General features: G+C 39.5%; 1 protein-coding gene and 1 long non-coding RNA gene across 2 annotated transcripts; one reads left to right on the forward strand and one right to left on the reverse strand.

The window, feature by feature from the left end:
- The first annotated feature begins 111 nt into the window (after positions 1-111).
- LOC117943012 lies at positions 112-21,922 on the forward strand. The gene is made up of 4 exons (XR_004656268.1): positions 112-124; positions 5,875-5,879; positions 14,707-14,710; positions 21,842-21,922. It is a non-coding gene; the product is annotated as an uncharacterized LOC117943012 (long non-coding RNA).
- hyal1 (hyaluronidase 1) lies at positions 21,447-24,819 on the reverse strand. The gene is made up of 4 exons (XM_034868825.1): positions 24,742-24,819; positions 23,505-24,416; positions 23,321-23,410; positions 21,447-22,193 (listed from the first exon to the last, which is right to left on the reverse strand). Exons 2-4 carry the CDS (start codon positions 24,411-24,413, stop codon positions 21,867-21,869), a joined length of 1,326 nt encoding a protein of 441 aa, XP_034724716.1. The 5' UTR covers positions 24,414-24,416; positions 24,742-24,819; the 3' UTR covers positions 21,447-21,866.
- Positions 24,820-26,036: the final 1,217 nt, after the last annotated feature.

Here is a 26,036-nt window from a genome sequence, read left to right on the forward strand (position 1 = left end):
ACAACAAGTCACCATTTTAATTTATATGTATCCAGTAAGTCAAAACCTTTCTCAGTAATAATAATACATTTTACTTACTTACTGTACACTCACTAGGATTGAGGAAAATACTATTATACAAATAGTAGTTCTTCATCTTAGATCAACTGAAACTGCTAAGCGCTGCGGCTGCATCTTTACAGAATTATCCATATGAATTTCTGCCCTCTGTGTTCTTACTCACAAGCTCCCACATCCTGACAGGGCCTGAGAAACATCAGGAAACACTGGCTGCACAGTTTCCCAGCGGATACCTTATCTGTGAGAGGCGTTTGTGTAAAGGCATTTTCCAGCCTGGTCCTGCAGGCCACACTGTCTGGAGCACACAGAGAAAAGCAACTACTATGGAATAGATGGAGACAGAGGACAGGGGGACAAAGAGAACAGAATCATGAATAGTAGGTCATTGGCCTTATCATGCTTACATGCTGGCTTCTTTGTGCATTATCTTTCAGCAGGGTTGTGTTACTAAAGCGTGGACTTAACTGAAGGCAGGAATACAAAAATAAATGACAACAAATTTGAGCCACATCCTTTTTGTTGTCTTGGTATAAACAGTGCATCAATTCAGATCTCAGCAGCTTCAATTTTTCTTCTTCTCTCTGACAAACACACACACACACACATACACACACTCACACACACACACTCAGAAAATGTATAATTTTTCAGAATACTCTCCACCCACATTCTCGTCCGCACAGAGATAGCAGCACATGTATAATTGCAGTGTGCAACAGTGCGCACCTTAGAGGAAATAATTACCACCATAAAAAGAGCAATTACTAACCTGGCAGAGAGTTGCAGTGGATTTTAATGCTTCTGCCAGTAACGTCTGCTCACATACCGCTCTTTGTTTGTTTGACTAATGGTTTCTTTTGAAGGATAAACAAGCCACATTTACCACTACCAAAATGCTGTCAGTTTTGCACACATATTTAGACGTAAAAACACAGTTTGCAGGTTCTATGACAATCAGAGTGAGCGTTGAATGCTGGGAAGACAAAAAGGGCTGAAGGTTAATGAGAGTTCGATTCATGTAACCAAACATTAAAGAGTACAAGAATTGACTGTCAAGAGAGGCCCGCTTCAATTCAATGCCTAATATCCAGTTTTGATTAGCTCATATGTCATTTCCAACCCTTTCATGTGTTATGAACAAATGCTGGCCAAACCGGCCGTCAGTGCAGGACTTGTATTTATTTTCTTCTTAACGTTTATTAACATTATGACAGGATCACTAAAAATAATGAGAAGACCGGAGCCAGTGAATGGGTTTGTGATTTGCAGGACAACCTCTTATCTCTGTGCATGAAAATAAAAAGATGCATTTGGGCGCATACTGTTTACACATACACACACACACACACCATTAACAGAAAAAGGGGAAATGACTGCAGCAATTTTTTTACCTGCAAATCACTTTGTTAGATAATTAATCACAATCTGTTTCCTGCCTACTTCAAAGAATACGACCATCTATCAAAGCCTTCGCTGGTCCTGACTACAACGCAGCATTTAATAGTCATCTAACAACTATTGTCTCTGGGCTTCAATGATCTGATTGATTTTACAAGACAGCTACATGCGTGTAATAGCCCAGTATTGACTACCGCTAACCCATAGTCAAAGTAAGCATTGAACAAATGAGTAACAATTCTTCAGATCATCACTGGTCAACAGAGCAGAAGATCAGTAAGCCTCACCTGATGCATGAACTAAGCTGACAGTCGTTCAAGCTTTTGTATTGTAAATTATGGCTTGATTAATGGTTAATAAATCAAATGATGAAATCAATAGGAGGGGGGTGGAGTCATGCAAAAAAAAGAAATGGTTAAATTTATGCACAGTCAGTACTGGACTTATTACAAATACAATAATACAGTGGTGGACCTATGCCAGGTGTCAAATCTACAATATGAAACAACATTAACATATCTATACTTAAGCCGTAGGCTGCTACAACCACTGTAAATAAGGAGGCAAAAACCTAACAGAATTCCTGTGATAATGACTTAAACATGATTAAAACGAGAGAAACAATACATTTAAAGGTCTACAGAATACTAATTGATATAGAAAAAAGAAAGAATTTACAAAAGATTTGATGGGCAAGGTAAAAAAGCCACTTCTTCAAACAGGTTCACGCAGGGTATCGGAGGTCAGACAAAACCCAGGCAGCTTATGAAACGTCTGGCCCTTTAATACAAGAAAAAAAAACATAAATATAACATAATAGTCATATTTCTGGTTTAAAGTGAAATAGCTTAACAATTGTTGGATGGATTATCATGACATTTGCTTCAGTTCAAACTCAGTTGCCCTCAGCATGAATTGCGACTGAAATGCACAATCATCAGGTCACACATTTGTCAGCATCTGTTGTACTATGTGTTTAGTGCTAATTAGCAAATTATATCATGCTAGCACACTAAATTAAGACAGTTCGCATGGTAAACATTGCACCTGGTGCACATCAGCGTGCTAGCATTGTCACTGTGAGCATGTTACCATGCTGATGTTAGTGTTTAGCTCTAATCACCGTTGTGCTTAAGTACAGAATCACAGATCCGCTGCACAGACTATCTTACTCATTAATGGACTGATGAAGCAATAGGCATCATTAAGAAGTCAAACTGACTTTATGCATGTGGTAATGTTGACCCTTTTCCTGTAAAAAAAGTTACAATGTCCCATGCTGTGTATAAAATGTCAGTTTTATTATTTTGTGCATGCATTCCACCAAGTGTAATACAGTAGCATCACTGTGCATTATTTGTATATATATATAAGTGAGTTTGGGAGGGAGGCACGGTTTGAATACTACAAGAGCCCACTCACGATCACATTCCCACGATACAGCACGCTAACAGATTGCTTGCTGGGTTAGGGAGCGATCAGCATCGCTGCTGCTAGTGGTTTAAGTAACACAATCTGGTGTCTAATTTCAAACAGCTGTCTGCTCCGCCACAGGACAGGAGTGGGGGCAGAGGGCCAGAAACACCTTGATGATTCATGGCCTGCGAAATAAAAATGAATATTTTATATAACTGGCATTAAGAGGTTTCAACACAGTCATCCAGATCAAACACAACAGCCTGGCAACACACTTCCCCACTGTCTGTCTGCGAGTCTGCCGGCTGTAACACGGTCCATAATATAGTGGGCTGGCGTAGAGTTGAGGTTTAATATGCATGAGGAGCATTTGTTCTTACTGGAAATTAATGACACAAACTGCATACCTGTATTTCAATCAGTAATGGCTGGATGCATTTAAAGATGCTTTATGTATTTAATTTTACTGGGAATACATTTAAAATATTTGATGTGATTGCCTGAAATACTATATGATTTCAATTTATTACACAAATGAGAATTTAGATTACATTTTTTTTCTTGATTTAATGATCTTAATCCTGTTAACTAATGTGGAGTGCATGTTTGTGCATGTGTTTCAGCGTAGGCTACATACGTGTCACCTCACAGCATTTGTATTGCCTCCATGTCTGTTCCCTCCCTAACTAGGTTTGCAGGGGTAAATTGTGTGTGTGACTGCGTATAATTCACTCTCAGAACAGCCCCATTTCCCTCTGCCTGCCTGCTTGGTCACACTGATTCAATGCACCAGTAGCAGCACAAAATCCATACCAATAAATTTCCCCTCCAAGGGGTTGCATTTCCCATCAGCGAGGGATGCTCCTGCTAGAAACCAAACCATAGCTGGTTAGCCACAAGAAGCAGGCTGCAATTGGCCCTCAGTGCTGATCTCAGGGTGTTTTTACCCTTTTTCCATCATGGTTTATTGTTATGATTACTTAACCCAGGACTGTGCTTTCAGAACACATCCACAATCATCCTCCACTGTCATCAATGTGTTTATAACATGTTGTTAAATCAAGGCAAACCCACAGGGTTGACTGCGTTGGTCATCTCATTTGGTCTGTAATGGCCAAACATTGTGTCCAAGATTGATTCTGCTTATTTTACGTGCATCTCGACAAGGGTCACAGGCTAGGCTTAGATTAGCCACAGTAGTCAAACTCAAGCAGTCTGATGTGATGCATGCACTATTTGTACAAGCAACAATCTGGATTTTATACATAACAGTCCCGTCACACACCATTAACCTTCATGTCATTATCGATTCTCAAAGGCTACATGGGCTGTAAACATTCCTGATGCCCTTCAGAGATATGGCTCCCAATCATCCTGGGACACTCAAATGTGCAAGAAGAAAAGGTGTCACCATGCAGAGAGGTAGGCTACATGCACGCAATCTTATTCTGTTCACTCATGTGTGTGGGTTTGTGTGTCATGCGGGTGTTGCATGCAAAATGACAGTTTGTTGAAAAGAAAAAACACAGCCACGTCCTGCTTTCACACTGAAGAGCCACTGAGGGAAACTAAGACAGCCAAAGTGAGAGCTGAGTGATTCAACAATATGCCTCGACATTCTGGCTATTTTTCAGATAGGAGCCAAGAGCGCTCCCTCATCACTCAGCTGAGACCTCTGAGAGTCTTTATTAATATTCACAGATGAGATTATAGTTTAGCAAAACATTATCACTGCTGATTAACTGGGGATTGCAGTGAGGGACAGATTTTCCCTGGCATTTTGATTCATGTTTTGATTTTGCGTGCTTGTGGAACTCTCAATACAATGCCTCACCAAGGCACTGGTTAATGGTAATGAGTCTAATGGCACAGAGTGAGACAGCAGTGTCCCTTTTTTATATTCCCTATGTCCATCCAGACCAGTGTATTTAGTCCCCTTCTGTCATAGGCCATGCTAGAATGTGGCTACATGGGGCTGTATCTACACCAATAACTACAATGGCCACATCATGTAGCCACCAAGGCACTGCCAGATGTTTGACAAAATCCTGTCTAATTTCCTTTTTCTCCCATTCTCTGGATCTCATTACCTCTTTTGCAGTCAAAAACAACACAGATGAGAGCTTTGAGAGTGAAACAAAACAGAGTTGTGGCCTATACATAACATCCAAAAAGTGATGCTATCGTGAAATATATTGTAATCATGGACTGTTAATATTATGCAGTGTCCCTTACAAAGTGAATAATATACAGTCTATTATTGTAATATTGTGGTTTTAGTTGCTGGCTAATGGTAGCTTGCTTGTTTGCTAATTGGTCAGCTACCAACACAAAATTCAATCACGAAAACTTCATTGTGGGGGAAGCAGCTGCTACTGTATTTGATCAGAATTTCACAAACAAACGTTACTAAACGTTGCATGGATGAAGCTGTACTTCATAAACCCATCCTTGAACCGATATACTTTAATCTGCAATTGTGTTAAACTATGAAAACTACAACTCCCATAATCCCAAACCACTTCACAACGTCCGTGTTTAAAAAAATGTGGCATACTACAAACACTGGAAATTGATGTTTATTAGTGTATTTACTTAAAACAGATACATAGCCTCACCATCAAACTCTATTACAGGAGGTTGGCGAGACAGGTCACTAAATTGTGTTAGCCTTGGAAACTTGACTGCATCATGACCTTATGAATGACTGTTGTTTTAGACACGTCGTTATCTTCTGAGAAATTACAAAATATGGCAGGTTATCGTCCAACTCAGGAAGTGATATACTTGATAGATATCCAAGCGCTTCACGCTGTCACTTGGTCACTAATGGACCAATAACCAGGATGATGGGAGGAGATGGAAGATGATCGAGGTAATGTCTCTTTCTCTCTCTTCTGCGAACATGGTTGACTGTGTTATCACGCCTCGCTTCAAACTAAATGTCTCTCATTAAAGTCTCCTGAGCAATGACCCACCTAATAGTTAATGTATCTGAAGCTGTGGTTAATATCTCTATATAACATTAGCAGTAGCCTTATTGGATAAAACTATCAATGCTTAAGAGTATATGAGAATGGATGATAGCCTTAGCATTAAAACGGAAGTCCACTTGTCACGTATTGATTTATAGTGAAAACTGTCCTCTATTCAATGAGGTTTGACCACGCTGTAGTGTGTGCCTTTATGTTTGTGTATTGTGTGTGAATGATGCAGCAAATTGTCCATTTGCAGTGTATCCGATGGGCTCAGGGATGTCATTAGTCACAGCATGCTCATTCTCATTAAATGGCCCAGTCGCCATGGCAGCCCCACAAAGGCCAACCCCTCCCCCTTCTCTAGCACACGAAGAGTGACAGGCCAATTAGAGCAGGGCACTGTGACATGCAGTCTGCTGTGATTACAGCTCGGAGGAGAGAGGAGCCGGGCAGGGGACACCGTCGAAGTCCCAACATGATCCATCTCCAAACAAACGCAATGAGCTGGGGCCCTGTAGGTCACGTCTTCTCCAAAGAGCGCAACATCCTCATCCTTCCATTACATGTGGCACCTGCCATCAAGAGCAGTTAGCTGCAATACCAATGGAGAGAGCAGTATAAAGTACACCACCCAGAGGGCTTTGGGCACACATCAGACACACCAACAGGTTGATTGTCCTGCGTAAGTCTATGTTGGAGATCTTCATCATCTGCAACACAACACAGACACACACACACAGTTTTGCTATAATCCTCTCAAATCTGCATGTTTTGGGGAAAGAGTGTTGAATACAAGTCACGGAGACGCAGCAGGAGAGTGATGGAAATGTTTTAATCTGGGTAATGACAATATTGAGTGTGGCATTGAATCTGTCAGCTTTGCTCTGTGATGCTTTAAGGTATAACCACACAAGGTGGCAGAGACACACACACAAGACAACATTTAGACACATAACTGAGATACCGAACAGACAATACCACATTCTCAATCATTATCATCAAACATGCTGCAATAGAGTAGTCAAGTCCCATTTAATAGCTGTTCTGGAGGTTTCAATCATATCACATTATCTTCCTCAGCAGTGTGAAGTTTTCCCAGCTGAAAGGTAAATTGTAGATGCTCAAATTTATACTTTCTGGATGAGTGGATAGGTCAACAAAACACCAGAACACTGTTTGTTTCCTGTTTCCCCCTTAACAAAGGCCATAAGCTTTCCCTAACCCTAATTAAGTCGTTTAATGGCCTAGAGCTAACCTACCCTAAAATAGCAACAGTTCATTTTGGACCGCTACAATATACGACTACTTGTTATCACATGACATAAAGTTTGATGCTTGGGTCACATGGGGAGGCTAAAAAAGGCCAAGGAATCTGTTCAAAATCTCCAGAAAAGCTAGAATTGATAGAATATTAACAATGACAGATGTGCTCTGGTACAGTCTATGTTCTAGAACAATCTATGTTGTAAAGCATACAGAGTATTCTGTTTGGAGAACGTAATATGTTTTGGATGCAGGTATGTAACAGCAGAGTTTTGCCGCTGTAGGCCATGTCTGCAATCGAGTAGAAGAGTTAAATGCCACTTAAAGCTTTTTCTGTGAGCCACAATAGAGAAAATAGAAAAAAGGGAGAAGAAAAGAACACTCTTTCTGGGCAGATCGAGCCATTGGCCTCTCTCGCTGCACATCTTTTGTGTTTCAGAGAAAATGGTTCACTGCCTTTTGACAATAAAAACCATGGGGGAAAAAAAACACATAATTTTCGTCAGGCAATGATTTCTTCCATTGCTAGCTGCAACATGAACAGCTTCACAAAAAGCTGGAAATGTGTATTTTGGTCACAGTTTTGTGTGACTTGCATTTCTACTTACATAAATGTGATTTTTTTTCTTTCGCCCTAAGGAGGCGGCAATGAAATGGTACAACAGAAAGGCTGCGACAGACTAATGATTTAATTGCTGGCAAGGAGGAAAAGGAAGCAAGGGCTGTGATTTTGTTGTACAATATTGTTCATGTTGTCAAATAGAATTACACCCAAACACAAGGATATAACTACCAGTAAAGACACAAAGAGAGGGTCACAACTTCAATTTTAATTGTCCACCTCCGCTTTTCTCACTCTTTTTAGCAATAGTTTAGCGTTGTGTTTGGATTTCCACAAGTCCACAAACAGATAGAAGACACAATAATGCTGAAAAGAAATTTTCCGAATGTTTCTCAGACATTTTGATATGCTTGCCTTTTCTGATGCTGTGTTCTCCTTAACGCCAAGCCACAGACCAAAAGTACACAAGTATTTGTATGTGTGCGGCCCTATTTTGTTTCTACAAACTGTATAGAGAGCATTATTTCCTTTGTGTTTAGATCTTTATTCTGCACATGGACATATAACAGGACTAGAAATGAAGAAATTTTACTCACCGGCCTCTGTAAAGAGAAGGTTTACAGTATTCTATAACATGACAGGTGATTCAGGGCCCCCATGTTGTAGTCTACACTAATCGGCATAGAGAGAGAGAGAGAGACCATATTCTTGGACGATTCTTAAAGACCCAGGATTAGGTTTAATGAAAAACGTATACAGTTGACCTTAGGGATGCATTGGGGTTACAGTTAATAAAAAAAAAAAGATGAGATTGTAGGTCTGTGACGCATTACAATCTCATCCACCAGCCCTGACTGCCAAAACTTTTTATTTTTCACTTTATTCACTGGGACTAGAAATGTGTACCGGGAATAAATTGTTAGTCTAATTGTCAAATATAAAGATTTGTGAGGATACTGGGCTGTGGACTATTCCCCGACTACAAAACCCCTACATACAGATAAACAGACACACCTACAGTATGAAGGCTTCAGGTATCCAAGACATCATCCGTTGTTTTGCAGACTTGTTGAACGACTGCTATAAAGAACGTTGCTCTTTCTTTTACGTCTGTTCCTTTCTGTCTTTTACTCTCCCTGAGGACATAAAACGGACTGATATTCAACATGACAGGACAAGGTGAGCCAGAGGAGAAGACGCTCAAAGTGACTTGAGAGTAAAAACTCCCAAAAAAAAGAGAATGGAGAGAATACCACAGGCTCGGAGTAAGAGTTGTAAGAAATGTCTTTGAGTGGCAATAGAGTGAGGGAGTCTGGGGCTTTGAAAATTAAAGGAGAAGTGTAAAGCGAGAGAGAGAGAGAGAGGGAAGGGGACAAAGAGAAAGAGAGAGGACAGTGGTTGAAGGGTTAAGGGTGAAGTTGGAGTCTGTGTGACAGTATCAAAGCCACAGGAGCAGCAGAGAAAAGCTGTTAACGGGAGCTCATCGTGCCTTAATCGATTGTGAACTGTGTTGCAGAGCACAGCCAATCACAAGAGCTCCTGGAGACTTCTCTGGGTTAGAGCACTTACACGCTGTCTGCTGCCCGATCAGGGAGACAACACAGGGAGAGGAGAGTATAAGAGACAGAAAGAGAAAGAGGGGAAAAACAAAGAGATGAGGAGAGAGGGTGGTGTTTGTCAGGGAGAGGGAAAAGTGGGACTTCAAGATTATCGTTTCGCTTTTTTATTTTGGTGACCTTGAGCGCCCTTGTTAGGGGGTGTTTGTTGGAGGATATATGCATCAAGTGTACTTTCTTTTGCTCCATTTATCTGTCTTACATCTATCCGTCTAATAAAGTTTGATTGATTGATTGATCTGTCTGATTACGTTTCAGCTGTCTCTCTTTAACTTCACTTAAGGCACTTTTTTTTTGACAATATGTTGTATGCATGACCTTTGAAGGCATGTTGCTTGGCATCAAAAGAAGACCTGAGCATTGTCAAGGTACATAACGTTTTGTAAGGAGCATCTTGAATAGAGTCCCCTTGACGTGAAACTTCTAGAAAATCTTGCTCTTACAGATTATAAAAATAGCCCAGATACTTCTTGGATACATCTGCACATAAACAAAACAAAGCGGAGAAAACACCCAGATAGAATAATATTTTTCTGACACAAAACCAATAAAAATGTAAATAGACGTGGCAAAGCAGCTTGAATGATCCAGTTCTGTCATTTTTCAGTTATTTGTTAGATCTCACTATTCCGGGTTTTGACATTGTAACTGCCTCAGTAGTTGGAACAACTCACAAAGCATCCACTAAACTCAACCATTCACAGACTGATGTGACTTGAGACAGAATTAACTGACTGAACCCACAGCGTCTCTTTGTAACAACTCGGGGATTCATTTTTAAACAGCTGTAAATCTTCAGTCTAATTAATGTTTGCTTGCTGTAAATTTGTAAATGAGTTTTGTAACAGCTCTAAAATGACCTGAAAAAGTAGTGTTTTATGTTTATTTTGGGTGACAGTGAGCTCCTGATGCCCCGACTGCGAACAAAAACTGTTCCCATTTTTGAAAACCATGAGTGTGCACAAATGACACAGCTCTGTGTCCTGTAAAGCATGATAGAATAATCAACCAGGTTAATGAAATAATAGCAAGTAAATCTAACTCTGTAAAGTTTGAATTACTGCTTAGTTTTAAAGCACTAAAAATACCTTTACCTGCAGACATTTCACAGGAAGTTACAAGTCCAGAAAATAAATTGGGTCCACTCTACTGTATCTATCCAATCTATTTAATCAAATGTTTAAAGGCTCTATGGAAATAACTAAAATTAAAAAGAAATCTCTCTTTGTTCTTCTTACAAGCATAACAGCTGCATTTGACTCACACAAGTGAAAAAGAATAGAATAATGGAAATTGTGTAATTCTAGTTGAAAAATACTTTTTTTTTTAAATTATAGAATCCAGGCTGAACCAATGCAACCGTATCTTTACGTTAAAAGTCAGAAAATTAAACAAAGTGATTACTTATATAGATGTTGATCTTGCTCTAAAACTTGATTCTCAGGTCAATAAAGCATTTTATCATCAGCCTTGCATTGAAGAGGAATATAACAACATCACATCAATTTGAAGATTGAATGCACATTGTTAAATTGCAATCATAGATTTTGTGTATTTGCATTATAATTTAATAAAGTCACTGTCCACTCTAAGTTAACAAGATACAGTTGTAATTTTTAGAATTGATCAATGTTGAAAAACCTTTGAATTATATTGCAGTGCCTCTTTTTTTTACAGGAAACCTGCAACTAAATCTTTTCAGTCACTGACCTGGTTGACTTAACAGGAGTACCACTCAATTTTAAGCATTTGGGCAAAGCTAAAGACACAACACAAACACTGCGAGTAATGGGCGTAAACAACTAAATCAGTTCATCGGTCATCACTACTTTTCAGCCTCGTGAGAACTGGTGTACAATGTCCCCTCCGACTCTGGAGGACCTTTGTCAAGCTTGTATGGGGTTATTTGGCCTAGGCTTGGAGACTTGAGATCCTGAACAGAAGATCTGCGTTATAAACTGGAGATGTGGCATTTGAAAGCAGCATTTACTAAGCAAAAATGATATTGATGGTGTTATGGAGAATTACTGACCTTTCCATAGACACTCAATAATCGAACACAAAGCACAGAGAAACAGAGGTGGTCATGGTGATATATTGCAAACAGTTTATGTGATCAATCACATGAAAGTTACCAGGGAAAAGTAACACAAGCTTATCAGTTCATTTTTCCCCAGCATCTCCCAAAGAACATAGAGATACATAATAATTTTATACTTTTAACAGAACAAGAAGTCTATGCTCATTGGAAAGCAGCCAAATTAAGATATTTCTAAACCAACAAAAAGATTCTTTTACAACAACCATGATCAGTAACCAATGGCAGGCTTTACCAGTCTCCATACAATTTGACATGTTTAGCTTTGTCTTTTTTGGTCATTCGTACTTAGTGTCTTTGCCAGTGACAGGCTGACATAGTTGTTTTTTCAATTGAGAGACATATTGCTATAATGATCCCAAGCCTACAGCTAGGAATGTACCTGCACTTGTCACAGTTAGCAAAACCTCTACAGTACATTGGCCTCTGACTGCATCTCAATTACAGCTCAGAGAACAGTGAGGCAGATTTGAACACAGTCTATATAGAAACTTCACAAAATGATAATTAATTAAACTTGACATGAGAATGGAATCTTGGGAAATGTAAGATCCAAGTTTTTTTAACTTTATCTATAGAATGCTGCCACCATGCTCATTTGTATCTTTGTGAATATTGTTTTGCGGTCATTTTAAATAAAGCCCATCTGATGAATTCAGAACGTGCTTACAGTTGAGTAAACCTGTAGTCAACTTCCCGTCAAATTTATAGAGGACAAGTTAAAAAGTAATTCATTGTGTGTTTATTCCAACAGTGTACCATTACCAGTTTAGTACAATATGACACCACCAGGCTGTCAATTGCAGCATTGCTCAATGATAAAAAATAATTGTGTGATCGTGCTGCCCTTTATTTACTTAGTGGCCAAATCAGAACTGTAATATCACACCCTTTTTTGTGGCTGAGTTCAGAGCAGTTTTCAGTAGTTGCGGCAGTTAAATCACTCAAATCAATGGGTGACATCTGACATTGAACAAGTATAAATACAGCATGAAAATAATATTTTATGTACAAATGGTCAGAAATGTACACAGCATAGTCCAAGATGTCCAAGATGTCCTGTCTCTTGTGAGAACTGCAGTCTTTTAAAGGTGTGATACTAAATCACAGTATACAGTGCATTAAGATTACTGCTGGAGTTGGTTTTTACAGCATAAGAGAGCATCTGTTTTCTAACTCTTAAGGTAAAATATCAGGTTTCTCCAGAGCTAAACACTGTGCTGCTATTCTAAGGTGAGGAATCCCATTATTTGTGCTTGACTGGTTTCATCTGTTGGTGACTAATTTCACCATAATCATCAGTAGTAAACAGGAGATGGGTTGCCAGATTGAGACATCAGGCTCTGTGTTGATAACATAAAAGAGCATTGAAGGAGGAGAAGGAGGGGAGAGAATTATCCTCCACATTCATCATAGGTGGTCTAATTTGCTGGCATGGTGGTACAACTGTGGGGTGCAGGTGCCTATATAAACCTGTTATTCAGTAACTCAACTGAATCTACAGCGGCCGGCTTGCTCATTTCAGCCTCACTGAGCACATCCATCCTCAGTGGTAATAGTTATTGGAATGTAAGATTTTTGCATCCTGTTTTTTGGAACCAAAAAATAAAGTTCCCATGCAGTTTGCAGCTAGCGTTGTTTGTTTTTCTACAACATCAGCTATCATGAAGGAACAGTGAGTTTGTCAAGAGCTTTGGCGGAAAATAATGAAACAGCCACAGGTTTAACTAAACGCTTTTCAAGTGCAAGCAGTGCTGGTCAAGGGCAAACAGTCAATAACCAGAGCCGCCCCTTTAAATGTCAGTCGTCTTGGAAACAGGTGCAGAAATGGAGCATTTTCAGATGGTGGCTGAGCAACCGGGAAGCCAACGTTTAGCAACGTGCAAGAACAGCAGCATGCCAAGCGAATGTCACCCCGTGGAGCCACCCTGCTCCACCAAAGCACTGAAAGATGCAATTCCAACAAGGGGATGGTGCAAGACCATAAAAAACAGCAGAGACCACCTGAGGTTATAATCCTCAGCTTCAGTGTAATTCGTGGAAAGTAAGTGTAGGACTCACAAAACATGCAGAAAGAAACAGCATGAATGAATAGTTGTTCAAATGGACATTTCAGCCGTTTCTGTGGCAAAATATTCCTGCAGATAACATTCATTTAGTCAAGTCAGTTTCATTTATATAGCACATTGTGAAACAACAGGCGTTGACCCAAAGTGCTTTCCAGTCCCAGTAGAAGGTATATAAGATTAAAGAAATAGAAGGTGCATAAAGGCAATAGTACAAAATGGTATACAATAAAGCAATAATAAAGAAAAAAAACTGAAGGCAAGACAAACAAAATGGAAACCAAAAACAAATAACATATTCAAATGAAGTTACAACAGGTTAAAGATCAATAAGCATTAGAAATAAATTAAGAGAGAACCTACGTCTTCATAATTAAGCACTGATGGATAATCATACAAAATGAATGGTGAATTATTGCCTGGTTCTGAAATCTTGGCACACTGACTACCACAGCCTTATCCATTTGTATTTACAGAGAAAACTAGGTTATATAGTGTATAAACCCAGTCATCATACTCAAATTTCATCCTTATACTAGAGGCAGTGCATTCACTGTAAGGAAAATACTGACTTATGAACTTGGCCAGAAATACTGAAATAAATCAGGTATCTATCAAAACTATACCATATGTAACAGAAACACTATTCACTACTGCCCCCTGCTGTGAGCATACATGCTAACCTGGACCCTTAGCACAAGTGAACACTTTAACCAAAGGTGCATGGAAGTGCAGAATGTCCTACTTATGTAGAAGTAATGTTACTTCACTTAAAAGTACATGTTACCTGAAAACCATTCAGTAGATTTTTTGCAGCTCATTTGTACACAAACCATTGTAAAAGGTTAAATTTAGCATAATGACGGTCATTTTTCGTTCCATTTGAATACTCCTTGACAACCAACCTATTCAGTAATGCTTTCTCAAAGGTCGGACTTATGTAATAAAGGAAATTCAAAGCAAATCTAATTTCCTCTACAACCAATTGTAGGTTACTCTATAATCTTTCAATATTCTGAAATAGTTCGTCAAAAAAACATTTAAAAGAATCAATGCATGTAGAAGTAGAAATCGCTCAAATAATAGTTCAAGAAAAAGTGTGATTGTGTGTTGATTATTTGGAATAAGGTGTTGAAGGGGGAAGGCTAGCGCACTTGTAGAGCTCTGCAATCTCAAGATCTGTAGCTACAGTTCCAGCGTGGTCTGGGGTCTGTTGTGCATTAAAATTGGTGACTAGCAGACGTATCAGAATGGTTAGTGTAGTTAGCTTCTTTAATTTGTTCATGTTGTTTGTTAGCTGGCTGGTTTCCAGCAGTGGCTGACAGCTATGATGACAGTTTTTCCTCTCTGTACTGACAGTCCACTCTGCGCTGGAGATTTCAGGTTGGTTCTGTGTCGAAATCGTTGCCCTGTCAAATGTGTCTCTCATATAAGACAGGGATTGGTTCAAGCATCAGTGACGTACCTAATCAAGCTTGCCTTGCATATGTTTGAATCTCAAATTTCAGAGAAGCACATATCTCCGCCTTCCGTAGAGGAATGAGAAAACCTCTCTCTAGTGAAAAACTGCCCAGATACAAGCCAGTATGGTCAGGTTCTGACATTTTAACATAAGAAAAAAAAAGATTTTTAACGGATGGGTCCTTTAAGTTATCATGCGTTAGCTGGTTGCACCCCAGTTTTTATGCTATGTTATCACTTGATGATAATTAGCGATCTAAACCGTTTACTTACCAATTACTGTTATTACTATCTACGTGCCAGAGAACGTAAAGATGGAAAAAAGCATCCATGCACCTTTAAAAAAAAAAAATCAACTTGGTTTATGTAATGCAGATCTCCATTTGTCTATCTAAGCTGACATCAAGGACATTCTGATCTGTGTGGCACAAGCAAAGAGCTGGCATGGTCAGTTTAATAACTCATGACCGATAGTGACGGATACACGTAAGCACTTCTGCAAACACATCTGCCTCTAATACAACATCTGTCTTTCCTCCCCCGAGTCTCTCTCATATCCTCTCCATCCTACTCTCCTACCATTTCTGTTAAAATTAAATAAAAGAGCAGCTGAGACATGTCGAATGGATTTTTGAATTACAATCCCATTTTGTGTCATGTTTCTGCACATCCTAACATCTACTCTCCCAACACAGAGTGAGCCAGCTCTTATTTTCCAGCCACAGCTGATTAATTGAGGGCAGGGGGATGCAGATACGGCTGGACAGATCAGATCCTTGAAACTTTGCGACGTGCCGTACAGTGCTGGTGTCGCTGAACTGTGGAGGCAAGATAGCCTGTGGGCATGGCTTGGATGGGGACCTTTCAAATCCAATTGCATCACGTTTGGTCCTCCACCCTGGCCCCGCTATATCAGAGCAGATAACGTGCTCCAGTAAAGGTTACGACTCAGGATGACATTTGTGTTAAGACCCAGCAATCCTTGAATTCTGTAGACTAATCTTGGATTCATACAAGTGCGTGTTTTTGTGTGTGTGCGTTTCTATTTTTTTTTTGTTGATAATTTTTGGGGCATTTTTAGGCCTTTGACAGCTGAGTAAGTGAAAGGGGAGAGAGGGGGGAATGATATGCAGCCAAGGGCAGCCGGTCGGAGTCGAGCATGGGCCTGCCGCGTCGAGAAGTAAACCTGTATATACGTATAGGGGCACCCGCTCTACCAACTGAGATATCCGGGCTCCCATGTGGGGGTTGCTGTATGAGTGTGTGTACAGACTTCACTCTGTAGTTGTTTATAATGAAAAGTTGGTAAATCAAAATACAACGAACGGTCGATTTAGATAAAATTAAATGGGAGTCATGAATCCTATTAAATCCCATTTTGCCTTTATGTATTTTAGTATCAGACTTCAGAGCACTTTCCAGAGGCAGGAAATGACTGTTGCACTGCTTTGTTGACCTTATTTATACATATAATAATAGAGAGACGTGAAATCATCAGTGAAAATAAGATCTTTTCCGTTGCAGGGACAAGCTTATTTCTTGCCCTCCTTTTTGACTAAACATGGAGGACCTGAACATTAATAAAAACAATGCAGGTTTTTAAAAGTGAAGACAATAACTTCCGTGCATTAGAAATCTGAAAAAAGAGGATTGCGGTTAAGGTAAGTGTTGTTTTTCTTCACTCGCACATAAATACTATTTTAAAGAAAGTCAATTTTCTCAGTGTCTATGACGTCTTAGTGCATGTGTGTGTTATGTGCCTGGACAGTCCATGCAGGCTTGGTAAATCATGACTCTGGAAACATTTGTCAGAATTTACAATAGTTTTATCTGTAGGCCACAATTATGCTGACAAATGACAAATCTGTTTACTTATTATTACTTTTGAGGGCCTGTTCAACAATAAAAGTACTGTTACACAGTATATGGCTGAGAGTAACGTGGACACCTTAAATATGATACATCTCAGAGGCAAATATTGTACTTTCTACAGCTTTCATTACTTTTTTCAGACTACAATTTTTTATACTCTTCTTGTGCATGGAAAACCATGTATGGCCAAATTTGGTGGTTTTAAATGTTTGTAATAACTTAAAAGGATAAAGTTTCCTTTATATGCTGAGCTTAAGCCAAATAAACTAAAAAGACTCTTGGATCAGCTGGAAAATGCTTCATCACTAACCTGAAAACAAGGCTGTTTTTCTGACACCATGAAAAGGAAACATTTTTGAAATACATAGGAGCAGTAATAATAATAATAATATATACACCACTGACAGGGATATTTTTCCTTTTTTCTTATATTTTAATACTATATCTACACACTATAATAATAATATTTAAGTGCTGATAATGCTTCTACAATTGGTTATAAAAAAAATTATTAAATGTTGACGTATATACTGCCTATTAAATCAATAAAGAATAGGTGTTATTAAATTAAGATGTTACCAAGCTTAACAACAACAAGACAAACATTAAGATTGTTCACAGTGACAAGACTTCTGCTCTACATCCAACTTAGGGACTGAGATCCATGATGCTAAATATAAAACCTCACTTTCCCATTGCCAAAACACAGCTCATCACTTTTGAGATTCAAACTTCACAAAATCACAAATCATTATTATTATTCTGCATTAGACTGAATTCTGGTATCCAATCAGCAATTTCCTCGCCGTGGTGACCATTGTGACACTCCTTAGTGCCACAGCAGTCTCCACTCTCATAACAAAAGCATTTTTCTTCTGAGATCCACTTCATTACCCAGACTAATATGAAGCAAAATGTTTATTCAAATGAGCCACGATCAAATCCTTTAAAATGAATGAGGAAAATGCTAAAATGGATTATATGCTTGCAGAAAAAACTCACATTTGAATTAATTACAAACTGAAAGGGCGTCTGGGTTGGAAAAAAGCTGATTCTCTTTCCATTACATTAGTTATTTTCTTATTAGCTTGCATTTATTTATTCTCACCATCAGTCAACGCCCATTGCCATCAATATATGTTCATGAAACAGGAGAATAATTACATTTTATCGGGATCAACATGACGACAAGCATTGTGAACAACTGATTGGCCATTGTTTCAAGGAGAAGGCACATTGCGAGAATGTGATTGGCCTCTAACAGAGGAAAGACTCTCTATTAACGATTGATTGGGCAGTGTAATTTTCCACCTGAATGGCTGCCGGGGTTACACAGTAGTTATTGTGCGACTTTGGCAGGAGCCACCATTGTTTTGCAAGCGTGGGCTGCCTATCTTAGGATAAGTCAGATGGGACAGTCTGTCAGGTCACCTCTCATCAGGAGACATACAGCAGAGAAAGCAAATCCTCAATAGCAATCGCATGCACACACACGCACATGCACACTCACACAGATTGATGTGCAAATGCATTGATCACCGTCATCTTGTCTCCATCCAGCCATAGTGTCCTGCAGGATGTGTTCGGCCAGTAGAACTACAACCTTCTAAGTGCAGAGATATCAGACCTCCATCTCTTAAGAAATAGGACACTGTGACCTCTATCACTCCGTTGTTTCAATTCACCTCTCTGATTTCCTGCTCTGATTTTATTTACGTACATGGAGATGCAATAAAAAGTGACTGAAGGACCCCAATTCTCACTCACAATCAGTTGCTTTAAGTGGGAAATAGTGGCTTGTAATTCCAGCTCATGCAAAAACGGTCATATGCCAAATGCATGTAAATGATAATGTGCAGCTGCTTTCTTACAGGAATGGTTCAACATTCTGGGACCGAGAATGAAAACAGCTAGCCCTACTTTGTCCAAAGTCTAACCAAGAAACGGCATACCAGTCCCTCACAAATGAACATGTTACATGGCGTGAACCAGCGGAGACTCAAACAAGTCACTGCTCCCGACCAACAAATAGTCCGGCACATAACTACTTGGCTTTCAGTTAAAAATGACCACAATCATAGACCAATGTTGACTGATAACAACACATACAGCGATCTGGACTTTGTGGCTCAATAACAATACCAAACCACTATTTTTTAACACTACCTTTAGACAGAGCCAAGGGATACCATGTTTACAGTCTTTGCTCTAAGCTAAGCTAGCCACCTGCTTATATGAGCCATTTATTTAGAGCACAGATATGACAGTGGTATGAATCTGCATATCAAACCCCCAGCAAGAAAGCAAAAAAGTGTATGTACACATTTAACAGCCTGATCAATGTACACCACAATGGCCTTGGTGACATGTACGCACATAAATCATGTAAACAAGTGTGCATCAGATCTTTAAGAAAACCTGATCAGAGAGTCAACTCCTCTGAAGGACAAAGACAGAGAGCGTGACAAAACAGTTATTAAACCAAGAGCAGGCGAGACGATCTCTAGACCGAGCAGCAGGGAAAGGGGAGACGTGACCATGGAGAGGTGACAGAGCGAGACGCCAAAATGAAGAAATGCAGAGATGAGAGGATAGAGAAATAGAGGGCCTGCCAGACCTGACAGAGGGTAGAGGGGGGGATAAAAGAAGACCACTTAAACCAGATAAACAGTTTAGACCATTCATGTAGTCACCTAAGGTCATTTAAAGTATGTTTTAAAGGCTGCTTATGTGTAAAATTCACCGTGTTATATTAAATACAGTTAGTCCGCAGTTGAGGTTTCAACCTGTTGTAAAATGTCAAGTACTAGCATTCGTTTTGAATGTTCATGGTCTAAATGTGCAAACACAGGTGGAAACTATTACATTGCATTTTAAATATGTTGTAAACAAAACTACAAACTCGCATAAACCCAAGCCAATTAAAAACTAAATTATTATTATAACTCCTCTGTATTCAGACAGAGGGAGCTGGATTTTATTCTGCCAGGGTGAAGAAAGCAATAACCAACAGACGGACAAGCACTGCATGTCAATCAGCATGAGTGCCTTGTTGTTGTTTTTCCTGCCATTATCAAGTAAATACAGGTAGCCTAAATATAGTGTTTAAGCGTAGACATTACATTGGGTCCTCTGCCTTTGAACGCCAGTTGTTTGTCTGGTTTAAGAAACAATCAACTCCAAAGACCAAAGTTATATTTAAGAGGCACACCGGCTGTGGATATCTGTCCCATCTCTCATCATTTCCTCACAATCCAGCATGTGATGATAAAGCCGGAAGTAGGAAACAGCGTGTCTCGGGAGTCTGTTCTTCCAGCCTGCTGAACCTTAGGGAACAGAGGAGGGAAATTACTATCAACAACACCAGTTTAGAGCAGCGGTGGCTAACAGATAACAACATTTTACACGGCACTCGTATATCACTCAAGGTCAGCTGGTGCTGTCTTTGCTTCTGTTATAGTTGAATTCATCATGAACACTTCAGCGACTGCAGAGCTGGGGTATAAAGTTATCAGAATCTGTCGTAGCCTACTGAGTGAAATTAGTTTTTTCCTCTACAGTGATTTCACTCTTTTTGTGATTACCAACACCCAAAGCTCTGACCTTGATGTCTTTCTTCTAGTTAGCTGTCCCACGGCACCACCTGCTGGTCATAAACCTTCACACACCTGTTTTAAATGAAAGCCACAGCATGTAAATCACATCCAAGTGGTGTTTAGTGAGCAAACAAAAGTCTCAACATAATGTTATTACAATTAGCATCAAAGATCCCCTCCAGACAGTGGTGGAAGAAGTATTCAGATCCTTTACTGTAGTAAAAGTAGCAATACAAATACTGTATTACAAGTGCCCTGCAATCAGAATATAAAGTATTATTAGCCAAATGTACTACTCGATATACAGAATTGCCCTTTAATGGCCCTGAGTTTGATTCCTTATTGGATTATCATGATGTATACATTTGTAAGCAGCAATGTAATGTATTCAGTCAACGTGGAGCCACTTTTAACAACTATACGTACTACTGGGTCATTTAATCTCAAGCAATAGATTGTATTTTTCATTTCATATGATTTTCATGAAAAATGTGTAACATACGTGTTTTGGTGTTGGGAGGAATCTGGAGAACCTGGAGGAAAGCCATGTGGTGTTCCCAGCATTATCTTATTACAATTAACATTAAATACACAGTCCAGACATGTTTTAAGACAGGTAATGGTCTTTACAACTCTAAATTATCCTACATATGGAATTTGTGTCTAATGTGATTTTTTCACAAAACAGTAAATTGACGTAAAAATATCTTAAAATGAAATCTACTCCTCCAGTGAAAATTATTCAGAATCTATGAACATGCACATAATGTTAATTTGAATTTGCAGGCCATAAGATGACTACAACTTCACTTTCACAATCCACTCTCAGTGTTTGTGTAAGGGAGGTTTCAAGGTTCCACATCCTACTTGTTTAAAATGGTGTAAGTTTACAAGTATTAAACTGAGATGTAAGGTGAGCACAGAAAAACTTCTCCTCTTAAAAGTGAAAACAGTCTTCTAGTGTCAAACTACATCATGAACAAACATCATTCAGCACTGTGAAGCTGAAACGTCCAAGTGAAGTAACAATAAGCCCAACCATTTTTAAGTGGAAGGTGTGTGAGAACAAGATTGTATTTTCTTTAGACAGTTTGAGGTGAATTTCTAGAACTCCAATAGTAAAAAGATTGTACAGGTTATGTTATTAAACACCAAATTTATCATTTTTTAAAACATCACTAGAATGTAAAAATTGGTCCGTTTACATGGTAAAAGGGGATTTATTTTAATTTTATATATGCCATATATATACACATACACACACACACACACATATATGTACACACTTGCCATATGTAATACAATAAAAGGAAATATAAAAGAGGTAATGATCAATTTACAGGAGACAACAAACTCATGCAGATAACTACCTCTGGGCCAAACTAGGCCTAGTCTACTAGTCTACTTCTGGAGTGGTACATTTTTAAAATTTTTACAAGCTTTACTGCTATTTAGGATTACCTCGCTCAAGAAAAGTCTTTTATCCCTGAATCGGTTCAGAGCAGCTCTCACCGCCCCACCCTGGGTAACACCAGCACTGAAACTTAGACTTAATGAACGTCACCTCGTGTGTTCTCTTCTGTCCTAAAACTCTGTAGTTCTGCCCTCCCCCGGGTTTCTTCTCAGACAACACCTTCCACACGGCAGGGTCCAGGTGGAGGTAGGCCCTTGAGTTCTGGTTCCTCCTCCGGCATCTTCCCTGGGAGGAACACATTGTCTGGCTGCAGAGAGTGGCCGCCGCCGTTACGTTTACCAGGTAAGGACCCAGAGTCTCGTCGATGTAGGATTTCACAGCATTACAAGTCGCCTAACAGAAGGAGAGAAACAAGACTCACTAATGAAGGATTTACAGGACGTGTCACCTCTGTCTTAACGCCAAAATGTCCACATTTAAACACAAAGATAATGCCAGTAATGTTATTGCACTTCTGAAAAGGCTGAATGTTAGCCAATACAGCAAAAAAGAATTTCCCAGCAGGTGAGATATTATGTGACTTAACATAGCATGTTTTGAGGAATTATAATATTTACCCTTTAAAAAAAAAAAGGAAGAAACTACAAATTTGTCATCTGTGTTTAAAAGCGTATGTATTCAGTAAGAGTGCCATAACAGGGGATTTAATGACAATAAAAGAGAAACCGAACAATGCTAGACATTCAAAAGAACATTTTCTAAAAAATAAACTAAAGAACCTGTTGCAGAGCTCCTCTCCAGTACACCAAACTTGATGTTTATGTTGTGTGTTTTGGCTATCTTGGTATCTTAGGGCGTTTTCTGCTTCCTTAGTTATCGGTAGTGCGGCTTATAAATTACCATAGATACTAAGTAAACAAAACATCCCCATCATCTTTCATCATCATCAACAACAGCCTGTTTCAGAATACTCCAAAAATTAAAGTGCTCATACTTTGCTTTTTCACTTTCCTTCATCGTGTTATATAAGCGTTTTTGTGCACTTTAAATGTTAACAAAGTGATAAAGCAAAAAAGTCCACCCCAAAGGGACTTACCATCTCCGATAGATGTTGCACTTCCATGACAAACGTGCGTCACTTTGTAACATGTTATAATGCTTGCCTAGCTGCCAGCGTGGCACACCCTCACACTCTGCTTCTGATTGGGTATTAGTCCCAACCAAGCTACCGCGCGTGTGCAACTCCCAACAAAGATGGAATAGACGTGTGATGCCTCACTTTCTTTGAAAAGAGGGGATGCAACAATGTGCAGTACAACAAATATTTGGTGTTTTTGAAAATTAAACCACATGAACCTATTCTGAAAATAAGCATAAAATGAAGACTTTAAATCAATAGAGAGGTTTACAAGGGAAACATACTGTGAGCATGCTTTCAGCATCAGAACCAAGAAAACGGAAGTTCAGATCACATTGACAGCCATCCAATCGATCATGGATACAGGTCCGTGACTGTGTACCTGAGATTTGGAGAAGGCGTTGTCGCCCCAAAGCACTACCCCTGCAGATCCTAAAGCAGCACTCTCTCCGATGGTGTAGACCAGGTGTTCCTGCAGAAGGAGAAAACAAGAGGTTAAGCAGAACATCCAGACCAAATCATGACAATCCTAAAAGCTACATGGAGTTAAAACATCAGACACTTGCCTGAGAGAGGAAATCTAACGTGTATGTGTAGACGATGCGAGCGTACGGGAACACGGGCAGTGATGATGGACTCAGCCGAGCTCCTGCTCTCATGGCCTCCAGGATGCGGTGGTGGGTGTAGAGGAGCACTTCCCTGCTGAGGTTTCGCAGCCCCAGGCTGAGGTAGATGTCAGGATAAAGAGCGGACGAGACATTCCACAACCACAACAGCTCGTTGTTCCTCTTGAGCTCTACAGGTGGACACTCCCCTGTGTAGTTTGTGCTTTTGTCGCTGTAGTAGTTGTAGCAGTTAGGAAAACCATAATACCCCCACAGCCCATTTGGTCTCTCCTGCTGCCCCAGCTTCAGTGTTTCCTCCATGAACTTCCTCGCAGCTTCCTCAAACTGCACACGCGCTGCGGCATCTACCTGTGCAGGGCTCCAGTCTGGATGCCTGGACCTCACTAGTGCTCTCGACCCCACCCAGTATACCTGCTTACTGTCCCAGTTTCTCTCCCATACAGGTCTCCAGCTCTCCCAGTCCACCACAGCAAGGCCCTGGAAATCCCTGTCAGGGATCCAGGTGTGGATGTCTTTAGAGGCCACTCTGAGGTGTTCATAAAGACTGGCGTTCTGCGGCACCCCACCGTTGATAGCCTCTGCTTGGCTGGTGTACCTGGGGTACATACCGAGCTTTTCAGAGTAAAAGATGGTTATGTTTTCACCCATAAAGGTTTGATTCTGGTTATGGACGATGCTGAACATTCCCAGGTCAAGGTCCACGCCATATTGAGAGAGACAGCTGGCAGTAGGGGCGTTCCACACTGTGAGGAAAGGCACCTGGGAAAAAGATGATGTCGCAAACTGCAGCCCTGAAACGAGGCTGACCAGATTCAAGAAAAGCAGCACCTCACGATGAAAGGAACTCATCCCTGCAAAGAAGAAAAACACAGCACTGCTCACATTACTTAACTGTGTTGTAGAATTTTGACAGGGTATTGGGATTTTTTTACTTTCAAAGAAACATTTTTAAAAGTTGTCAGACAACTGGAGTCTGGAAATTGAACAAATTTACAACATTTTGTTTTGTAGAATTTGTATAAAGGTAGCAGAAATTTCAGCTTTAGACCAAACATGACCATCTTCTTTTCTTTGTCTAATCCTGCATGAGTTATAACCACAAATAGGTGGTGTAGCTATGCAACTAAAGTAAAAGACTATAATATTATGTGTGATAAAGTGACAAACATTAACTTACCAATTTAATTTAACAACGGGATTAGGATTTTGATTTGAAGGTTACTTTGTGGACTCGCTGGAACAAGCAACAGTCTCATGATCGGAATGACACATGCATGAAAAAGGGGAAGGAACAAAAGCAGAAGTGCGTCCTGGAGGCTCTAATAGCCAATCAGAAGTATGCAAAGGTTTTCAAACAACCAATCAGAAAGTGCACAGAACAGGGACATGCCGATCAGTTTAAGGAGCTGATTTAAAGTCACAGGCATGTTCAAACATCATTTATTCATTCTGTCTGTCCTGAACAGTTTTCAGTTTGTCTTAAAAAATAAACATTTACTGACATTTTCCAGATACTTGGCCTGGGAAAGCAATATAGTTCTACTCTAAATGGCCGTCACACAAGTTAAAATGAACTCCTCCCACCTGCAAATTTAATTGTATGCCTTGCCCAACTCTTAAAAGTAGTAAAAATAGCTCTTGGCTTAACGGCAGCCTACAATTACATGGGGGGGTATAAGGCTGTAAAATGAGTTCCTCCCCAAGGACAAGCTGGCTTTGTCTCCCCTTAGTGGCCAATGATTATGACTTTTATGGACGGCAAACAGCAGAAACATACATATGTAGAAACCAAATTTAAAGTTTACTCACTCCCCTCTCTTGATTGTATTCTGTAAATCTTAGAAGAAATTACACAAGGACCTTAACAAAGAAGTTTATTTACTTAGACAAAAGTCAAATTTAAGAAAAGAGAATAAAGTAAGTGTAAGTAAAATTCTAAAAAGAAGAGAAAAAAAAAGAAAAAAAGCTTTTTACATTGTTTGTGCTTTTGATGTAAAATAGCTGCTGAAATACAGAAAATACTGTAAAGAAAAACCAGTAGTCATGTTTTGGACACAAAAATCAAATGTATAAAAACACCTAAAAATACATTCAAATAAATAGTAACTGCTTCCATAAAAACATCAGATGTCACCGAGGTCATGTTGGGAAAAGATCAGCTACTTCAAACATGTTGTGCTATTACCAGATTTAAGTACATCAATTCCACTTTCTCACTGCTGACATACATCAACTCGTCAGCACATTTCTCCCCAAAAAACGTCCTTTCTATGAGAAACTGGATGGAATTTGACACCTTGTGAAACAGTGGCCGAGAGGAAACTGAGAGCAAAATGTAAACAAGGTCATTTCCAGCGAGCCCTCCATTGTTTAGAAAAAGATTAAAACTTCTAAACAAATATATATTTTACAATTTCCACAGTGTTCCTTATTAAATTTCAATTGATGCCATCCATATTTTTACAGCAATTA

This window comes from Etheostoma cragini, chromosome 4 (assembly GCF_013103735.1).
Source record: "Etheostoma cragini isolate CJK2018 chromosome 4, CSU_Ecrag_1.0, whole genome shotgun sequence".
NCBI classification, from domain to species: Eukaryota; Metazoa; Chordata; class Actinopteri; order Perciformes; family Percidae; genus Etheostoma; species Etheostoma cragini.

Bases quoted from the DNA above. Each gene is read 5' to 3' on its own strand.
- hyal1 (XM_034868825.1), bottom strand. From the start codon at position 24,413: ATGAGTTCCTTTCATCGTGAGGTGCTGCTTTTCTTGAATCTGGTCAGC. The intron at 23,411-23,504 runs GCAAGTGTCTGA...CTCCTTCTGCAG, and splicing joins CGTTAGATTTCCTCTCTCAG to GAACACCTGGTCTACACCAT. The intron at 22,194-23,320 runs GTACACAGTCAC...TCCTTCTGTTAG, and splicing joins ACGCCTTCTCCAAATCTCAG to GCGACTTGTAATGCTGTGAA.